At 64.4% G+C, this 8,502-nt stretch overlaps 1 protein-coding gene across 4 annotated transcripts; it reads right to left on the bottom strand.

The window, feature by feature from the left end:
• Positions 1-1,146: 1,146 nt before the first annotated feature.
• On the bottom strand, positions 1,147-7,076 carry ARID5A (AT-rich interaction domain 5A). Of its 4 annotated transcripts, XM_080370290.1 has the most exons (8): positions 6,796-7,076; positions 5,485-5,611; positions 4,972-5,062; positions 3,886-4,051; positions 3,745-3,797; positions 3,556-3,653; positions 3,310-3,457; positions 1,147-3,065 (listed from the first exon to the last, which is right to left on the bottom strand). In XM_080370290.1, the coding sequence occupies exons 3-8, from the start codon at positions 5,029-5,031 to the stop codon at positions 1,782-1,784; spliced, it is 1,809 nt and encodes a 602-aa protein (XP_080226416.1). In that variant the 5' UTR covers positions 5,032-5,062; positions 5,485-5,611; positions 6,796-7,076; the 3' UTR covers positions 1,147-1,781. The 4 variants fall into 4 exon arrangements, with proteins under 4 accessions (XP_080226416.1, XP_080226417.1, XP_080226418.1 ...); XM_080370291.1 differs by lacking the exon at positions 5,485-5,611; XM_080370292.1 differs by lacking the exons at positions 5,485-5,611; positions 6,796-7,076 and adding an exon at positions 5,362-5,381.
• Positions 7,077-8,502: the final 1,426 nt, after the last annotated feature.

Genomic DNA, 8,502 nt, shown 5'->3' with positions numbered 1-8,502 from the left:
AAAAAATCAAAACCAGCAAAATACTACTTGGCTGGCAATCTGGATTCAGCCCAGGCAAAGTTTCCTGCAGGGAAAGCTGTGGGTGCGGGATGACCTCGAATCCCAAGGCTGAGCTAATCCCTGGTGTCGGGGGTTGGGATGCTGATGGGATGCTGCTAACGTGGTACCTTCTCGCCGGCATGAAGGAACTCTAGGCCCCGCGGACGCAAGCGTGTCTGGCAAAAACAAGGGTCTGCTGTCGGCCTGTGGTGGTTTGAAGCCGCTCGACTCTTTTGGTTTTTTTTTCCAGGCTTAAAGTCACGGTTTCTCCACCAGAATATTGATAATAAGGCTGAGCCACCCGTAGCGACGCGGCGTCTCCGGTGCCCTCGCTCCAAGGCGTGGAGGCGGCTCCGTGTGAGAAGACTCGAGCCCCATGGCCGTGTCCTCGTGCACAAACCAGGGCTAACGGTGCACGTTCTGGCAGCGAAGCTCCTCAGGTGCAGCCGTGGGGGTCTGCTGTGCATGTCACGCCTTCCCCACATCCAGGCTGGAGCATCCACGGGTGGCTGGGTGACGCTGCTCTTCTCAACGAGTCTGTCGCAGAGCGACTGGCGGTGCCTGGGGTGAATTCTCCTTTTCCAGTTCCTATCCCAAAGCTTTTCCTTTCCACGGATACAGCAGAAGTGATCCTTCAAAGCTGACTTACTGCTCCTGCCCCACCTGAAGCCATAAACCTCTCTGCGGATAAGCAAGTGCCACCATCCCTCTGCCTTTTCTGCTTCCGCGGCTTGTGGCGAGGCGCCCAGGACGGCGGCGAGCGGCCACACGGCCGGCACAAGAAAAGCGATTCCCGTAGCTCCGAGGAAGCCTTTGGGTCATTTGCAACGGCCTGACAGGAGCTCCTGGAGGCAAAGAGCACCTGGAGATGTGGCTGGGCTGGTTCGCGCTTGGACACACGTCCGCTCCGCAAAACAGCTGCGATTCCCCCAAAACTGATGCGGAAAAGCACCTCCTTCCCCACGGGATGGGGGCAGCCCCGGAGGTAGGTCTCAGCCCATCCCCGCAGCGTCACAGAACGTCTCTGGGGCTCTGCTCTTAGGGTGAGGATCCCCCCCAAACCCTGCCCTGATCCAAGAAATCAAGGACACCCCAAACACCGCCAGGTCGGGAACATCCAGCCAGTTTTATTTGCCACCGGCGCAGCCGCTGCGGCTGCTCGAGGCACGGAGCAGCAGCAAGCGGAGCGGCCAGAGCGCTTTCCAGGCTGACACCCAACGCAGCAGCCGCTTGCTGCAGTCCCAAATCCCTAAAAAAAAAAACCCCAACCCTCTGGAACCCCGGATGGAGGCAACGTGATTCAAACTCAAGTTTGCATTGCGTGCTGTGAACCAGTGAGCGGTGGGATGGGAATAACCACCACCCGGCTCAGCCTCCTCCCTGCGCCCTGGGGCACGGCCTCTCTAGCAAAACAGAAACCTCCACAACCTGTTTGGCTCCCTTTTTTTTTTTTTTTTCTTTATGTGTGTATGTGTGTGTATATATATATATATATAATATATATATAACCTCGTGATACTGGTAGTTAAGTCCCCGGCGTAACGATGTCGGATACAAACAGCTCTAAGATCAAAAGTAAAAATGTCACAGTCCAGCTTGGCTCCTCTCGGCCCCGTTCCTGCGGGCTCGGAAGCGGTGACCGGCTCCGGCACGTGCCTCGTTGCCCAGCTCAGCCACTGCGGCATCGCGGCCGGCTCCTTTTTCCGCACGGAACGAGGCCGATCCGGAGAGGGATGGAAGCGCTACAGCTTGGCGTGGCGGTGGAAGGCCGGCACACGCGGTGAGGCGTAGGTGGCTGGGGTGTGCCAAGTGGCCGCCGGGTAGAGCCGGTGCCGCAGCGAGCTCTCGTAGGACGCCGCCGGGTAGTGCCCGGGGCCGGTCGCCAGCGGCCGGCACAGGTCGGAAGGCTGCGTGGAGGTGGCTACCAAAGGGCTGGGAAAAGCGGGAATGATGAAGGGGTTGACGGAGAGGGACGGTGCCGCCGGCACTCCCTGGGTTTTAAGGTGCTCCAGCGGATTCCCAAAACTCGCTGGGAAATGCAGCATCGCTCCCTTGTAAACGTCCGGGGCTTGCGGCAGCGGCGCGGCGTAGCCGGGGCTGGCCACCACCGCCTTGGGTTTGGCCAACCCTTGCTGGCCCCCCGGAGAGCCGGTGCCCGTGTCCCCGCCATCGGCCTCGGTGAGGAAGGGGGAGACGGCGCGTAGCTTGGCGCTGGGGCCGAACGCCGCCTCCTCCTCCCGGCCGTGCTTGGCCCTGGGCGCGGCGGGGGCGAAGGCGGCGCCGGGGGGCACCCAGCAGGCTCGGACGGTGGCGCGGGCACCCGCTCGCCGGCTCTCCCCGCCCCACGGCTGCCCCGCTTTGCTCCGCAGGTCTTGGGGCTGCTCTGGCTCCTCGGCTCGCGATGGGAAGGTGGAAGGCGGCTCCAAAAAATCCTTCAAGCTGGAGAAATACCCCCAGAGGGGGTGGCAGCCGACGGGCTTCAGCACCTCGTTGCGGTAGGCGTGGAAGCAGCCGGTGAAGACGGCGGGGGCCGGGCACCCGTCCTCGGCCCGGGGGCAGTGCTGGCTGTCTCTCCCACCGGGGGACGCGCTGGTGATGGGTCCCACCTCGTTCCCCACGCTGGGAGCTGTATCCTGAGCTCCCGAGGGTTCCGGGCTCCTCTGCTCATTGAGGTGGGGGCCAGTGGCCGGCCAGGGGGGCTTGGGGCCAGTGTCGCTCGCCGGCTGCCGGCCCTCGGGGTGGTGGCGTTTGTGGCAGGGCAAGGACTCTGCCTTGCTCACCTGGGCCAGCAGCTTCTTCTTGGCCAGCGGTGACATGATGGGGTGGTTGCCTTTGGAGTAGAAGCTGGAGAAAAGGCGCTTGTAGGTTTCGGGGTGGGTCCTGCAGGGGCCGGGACACCCCTCCGAGGGGCTCGGGGTGGGGACCACCGGGCTGGAGCACCCCTCAGCTGCCCGGCCCCACTCTGGGGCATCCCTCGTGTCCTCCGTGCCGGCTGCCACCTCTGGCTTCACCTTGTCTGGAGGCATCTGCAAGCAAAGGAGATTTAGGGTGTGGATGCCGGGCTCTGCCGTGTCCCCAGGTGGGGGTCCCCGCTCCCCCCAGCCCCCTCCCCATCTTCGGCTGCCCTCGAGCCCTCCGCTCTCCTCTTTTCCCAGCCAGTCCCTCCCTGCTCTTCCCAGGGCACCCAGATGGGTCCCCCTGGCGAGGGACAGAGCCGGGGGCTGGTACGGAACCGCAGGCGCATCGGGGGGCTCTGGGGGGGCCGCGCACCTGCTCCCGGCCCTTCTCCTTCTTGGCCCTCTTGCTCTTCTCGCCCGTCTCGGTGCCCTTGGAGACCTTGTACTGCTTGCGGGGCTTGCTGGGGGGCAGAGGCTTGTCATCCTCCCCCTTGAGATGCCGCACGTACGGGAGGACCAGCCTGCGGGGGGGGGGAGCGTGGGGGTCGGCAGTGAGAACCGGCACCGGGAAGGGGAAACTGAGGCACGGAGCGGGACCCCCATCCCACCCCCCTCTTACCTCTCGTAGTGCCGCCGGGTGCAAGTGGCCGCGCTGGTGCTGCCGGGGCTGCCCCCCAGCTCGTCGTAAACGTTCTTCCAGAGCCGTCGCCCCGTCACCTGCGGTGGGAGGGATGGGTTAGCGTGTCGTGTGTCCCCCCCCACCCCGGGCACCCAGGGGACATCCCGGTGCTCAGGGGACGTCGCTTACCAGCTCGTAGGCTCCCAGCTTCTCCACGGCTTTGTAGATCTTCCAGAGGTTAACTGGGAAGGAAGAGATGCCGAGGGTGAGGGGGACGCGGGGGTCCGCCGGCAGCCCCCCCCCCCTCCCCCGGCCCCGGCGGGGACATACTCTGCTTGAAGCCGAGGTGGGGGATCCTCTCGATGGGCGTGTGTCGGTCCTTCATGAACTTGTAGAGGCTGACGAGGAAGGCTTCCTCCTCCTCCTTCTCACCTCCCGTTGTTGTTTCTTCCACCGGTTTCTCCCGCTCGGAGCCATCCTCCGGGATCGGAGCCTCCTGCGGGACCCGGGGCGGGGGGAGAGATGGAGAGTTTGGGGAAACTGAGGCAGAGCAGACGCGCACAAACCCCCCAGCTTTCACCGGCGCTGGGGATGCTTTGCAACCCAAAGGCATTTAACGAGCTCTGGTTCGTTAGCCGGCAGCCTGGGCCGCCGGCCAAGTTGGTCAAAGCGCTGGAAGCGTGCGAGAACACGAGGAACGGCTTCCAGGAAAACAGACGGGCAGAAATTCATCCTCCGCTCCCTACCCCCCCCCCCCCCCGCCGCCGCCACCGCCGCCTTTCTCAGCTAAAAATGTTTCTCGTTTGTTTGTTCTACATTTTCCGGAGTTATAAAACTTGTTGCTATTTTTGGGCAAAGCAGCTGCTCGGCTCCCAAGTACTTTTTTTTTTTTTTTATCTATTTTTTTTTTTTTAATTCTCCTTCTTCTTTCTATTCTTTCAACCGCTTCTGACAGACGCGGTATTTTAACGGCTGAACTATTTTGAGGCTTTTTTTTTTTTTTTTCTCCTTTTTTTTTTTTTGGCTTTTTGAAATAAAAAGGAGGGAGGGAGGAGCTGGCGGGGGGGGGGGGGGGGGGGGGGGGGCAGCGCAGTAAAACCTACCCCCCGGCTCCATGAGGCTAAAAAATTAATTAGAAAAAATTAGAAGCCACAAAAGGGGAGGGGGGGGCTCATTTCTCTCCCCTAAAATGTCCTGGTTTGGGTTTGGTTGTCGTGTGTCCCCCCCCCCCCCGGTGGGAAAGTCACCCTCCTCTTCCTCATTCTCGCTTTCACAGGAGGCAAAAAGCAACGTTCATCCTCCGATCACCTCGTCCCCTGGGGGGGATGTTTCAATCTCCCCCCCCCCTCCTCCCCCCCCAAAAAAAAAAAAAAAATTAAAAAAAATTAATTAATCCCACCGGGGCGCGGCACTCACCGCCGGTTTGGTGTCAGTGGGCTCTTGGGGGTCTCGTGGCTGCTCTTGGTTGTCCTCCATGGAGGGAGAGTTGGTGATTTGAGGAGGGGTCCTGCGAGGGGGAAAAAAATAAGGGGGGGGGGGGGTGTGAAACACCCTAAATTTTTAGGTATCTCCCCCCCTAAAATTAAGGGTAAATCGGGATGATCTGGGCCACGGGGTCGCCCGCCAGGCACCGAAATCGGCCATCCGGCCGATTTCGGTGCCTGGCGGGCGACCCCGTGGCCTAAAGTCACCCGTGGGTGCCCCCCCCCCCAAAAAAAAAATAAAAAAATTAGGGGTCGGTACCCCTTCCCCCCCCCATTTTGGGGGCACCCCTGCAAAACCAGCGAAAAACAGCGGGGTGCCAACCTGGGGAAACTGAGGAACAAGCCGGACGGGACCCCTCCCCCTCCCTTCCGTGTGTCCCCCCCCCCTCCCACGCGTGTGTGTATCCCCCCCCCGGGTCCCCACGCCGCTCCCCGTCCCGCTCACCCGCCGCCACCGCGCCATGTGACCGCCGGGCGGGCCCGTGGGGCGGCACGGCCACGCCCCCGTGTCCCTTATTGGTTCTTCCCGCCACGCCCCCTCCTCTGATTGGCCAGCCCAGCTGCCGTCCCGCCTTTTAAGGAAAAGGATGCTGGGAGCCGTAGTCCGGCCGCGGGGCGTGTGCCCACGCGTGTCATGCGTGTGCAGGCGTGTTCGTGGGGGCGGCACATGTATGTTCGTCTCGCAGGCACGGAGCTCCACGCGTGGGTTCGTGTATTTGGGAGGGAGGGGGGCGCAGAGGGACACGCGTGCGGGTAAATGCGTGGGGCAGGGTGGCCACGCGTGTTCATACGAGCTGATGACACGTGTGTGCATGTGAGCGTGCCGCATGGGGAGGGGCGGGGGGGTACACGCGTGGGTACGTGCTTTTGCAGCCGGGTGTGCGCACGGCGGGCACACGCGCGTGTGTGTGTAGGTCCACGCGTGTGCAGCGGGGACATGGGAAATACACACGTGTCCGTGCGTGTGCACACCCCCGCGTGTCCCGGCCGTGATTTCACGCCTCGGGGTCGGTTCCCGGCACCGGGAGCGCGGTGACGCCGTTTCCTCACTTTCTGGTATCGCTGCAGGAAACCGGCGGGAGGGAGGGGGGGCGATGAACGGACGACACGGGGCGGGGGGGGGGGGGCTACGGGGGCTTTTGGGGTGAAAAGCGGCAGATTTGGGGTAAACAATCCCACGTGGCGCGACCATCAAGCCACCCTAGCGTGGGTGCCTTTAACGCGATAGGAATTAATGGGGGGGGGGGGGGGGGGGGGCAGCATCACCCCGGCTGAGTCCGGCCAAACTCATCTCACGCAGGGCGCTTCGCCCTGCCTGCCCCCCCCCCCCCCGCCCCCCCCGGCTGTTAATTTGGGGCTGATTAAGCTGAATTTGGGGTGTTTAAGGCCAAAAAGGGGCGGGGAGGGGGGGGGCGGGGGGGTGAGTAATGGGTTGAAGTCATCCCTTCCCGCCGCCGGCGGCGAAAATATCCCCCTGACATCACCCGCCGGCGGGTCCCGGGCCGGGATCAGGCTGGGAAATGGGGGGGGGGGGAGGCGGGGGGGCCGCCCATGCGTGACAGTGACACCGTGGGGGGGTGGGTGGGCTGCGCCCCCCCCCCGGTTTTGCGATCCCCGCTGGGCGTGCGCTGAGTTGGGCCGGTCTCAGCCAGGCGGCGGTGGGATGGGGGTGCGGAGGGGTGACACGTGGCTTGGGGGGGGGCTGGGACCCCCCACCCCTCCCGGGACCCCCCTGGGACCCCCCCTCGGGACTCACCGGCTCAGCAGACGGAGCCCGGGCGGCTCATCGGCGCGGCCGGCGGCGGAGCTCTGGGGGCTGCGGGTGTTACGGGGCTGGGGGGGGGTGGGGGTGGGCGGGCGGGGGGATGAGTCATCCCCCACTCAGGGAAGTGGCGTGTGCGTGAGTGTGAGTGTGTCTTTGCGTGTGCGATTGACTCTTTCGTTACCGGAACGGCCGGGCTTTTTGGGGTGCTCACCCAGGGGCAGCCCAGCACCGCGCTGAATGACTGTGCCGGACTTTCCACCCCCAGCTCCCCCCCCCTCCCCCCCAGCCCCCCCCCCCTCCCCCCCGGAGCTGGCGATGCGGCCGCGGTGCCACACGGTCCCCCGGGGCTTGGGGACACGGTGGGGTCCTGGTGGCCGCATGCTCGTGGGGTCGTGGTCCTGGTGTCGTACCGCCCCCCCCCCCCCCCCCCCCGGGGTGGCTTTGCTGGGCGGTGTTCTGCGAATGGGGACCGAGCCCCCAGTGTGTCCCCCGTCCCCCCCCCCCCAGTTCGGGGACCGAGCCTCCCGTGTCCCCCACCCTGGGTCGAGGACTGAGCCCCCAGTGTCCCCCCCCAGGGTTGGGGACCGTGTCCCCAGTGCCCCCCTAGGGTCGGGGACCAGTCCCCCGGTGTCCTGGGGATCGAGCCCCGCGTCCCCCCCGGGTCGGACACCAAGCCCCCGGTGTCCCCCACCCTGGGTCGGGGACCGACCCTCCAGTGCCCCCCCAGGTTTGGGGACCGCGTCCCTAGTGTCCTCCCAGGGTCGGGGACAGAGCCCCCCATGTCCCCCATCGGGGCTGAGCATCGTCTTGTGAACAGGGACCGAGCCTCCAGTGCCCCCCCCCCCCCCAGGCTTGGGGATCGTGTCCCCCCCGGGGCTGGGGACCAGTCCCCCGGTGTCCCCCCCGGCGTCGGGGATTGAGCTTCCAGTGCTCCCCCCCCCCCCGGGGCTGAGGACCGAGCCCCCGGTGTCCCCCCCGGGCTGGGCATCATCCTGCGAGCGGGGACCGAGCCTGCAGCATCACTCGGGTGCTGGGTACCACTTTCCAGGGATGCTGTCCCTTGTCCCCAGCACAGCCATCCCCATCCCATGGCACCGAAGCCACCCGTAAGTGGGGGACGGATCGGGGGCACCCATGGGTGCTCAACCCTATAGCAACCCCCCAAGTATCACCCCTCACCCCCCACCCCCCGACCAACTTGTGAAAGAGCCCCCCAAAAAAAGAAAATTTCCCCAGTGACTCATTTTGGGCCAACAGCCAAAGAAAGCAGAAGTGGGGGGGGAGGAGCATCTGTCTCCTGTGTCCCCCCCCCCCCCGCGGGGGGCTAGAAAAGGGGGTGAAGGAATCCAAGGGTGACATTAACCCTTTCGTTCCGGGAAGGTGCCCGCCTTCTACTGAATAATACCATGATTTAATGAAAAAGGATAAAAAAACCCCAACAACAACAAAACTGCGCTTGGGTTTCTGTTCCTGGCTCCGGTTTGTGTTCGAGCAGAACGGGGGGGGTCTGGAGCTGGGGGGGGTCTGGAGCTGGGGGGGGGGGGGGGTGTCCCCTGCCTCAGTTTCCCCTCGCACGGGGCAGCTGTGCTCGCCCCGCTGGGAACATCTGGAATTTCAGGCTCCGGGGGGTGCTGAGCATCCCTGGGTGGGACCTGGCCCCGGCGGGGGCAGCTGCAATGGCAGCGGGGGGGGGGGGGG

Source organism: Falco punctatus, assembly GCF_963210335.1.
Source record: "Falco punctatus genome assembly, chromosome: 20".
NCBI lineage: Eukaryota > Metazoa > Chordata > Aves > Falconiformes > Falconidae > Falco > Falco punctatus.
This window is presented reverse-complemented; position numbering and strand designations above follow the sequence as displayed.

Excerpts from the sequence above, each read along its gene's own strand:
- ARID5A (XM_080370289.1), bottom strand. The coding sequence starts at position 4,168 with ATGCCTTTGGGTTGCAAAGCATCCCCAGCGCCGGTGAAAGCTGGGGGG. Across the intron at positions 3,798-3,885 it reads CCACCTCGGCTTCAAGCAGA|TTAACCTCTGGAAGATCTAC; the intron begins GTATGTCCCCGC and ends CTTCCTTCCCAG. Across the intron at positions 3,458-3,555 it reads ACCCGGCGGCACTACGAGAG|GCTGGTCCTCCCGTACGTGC; the intron begins GTAAGAGGGGGG and ends CCCCCCCCGCAG.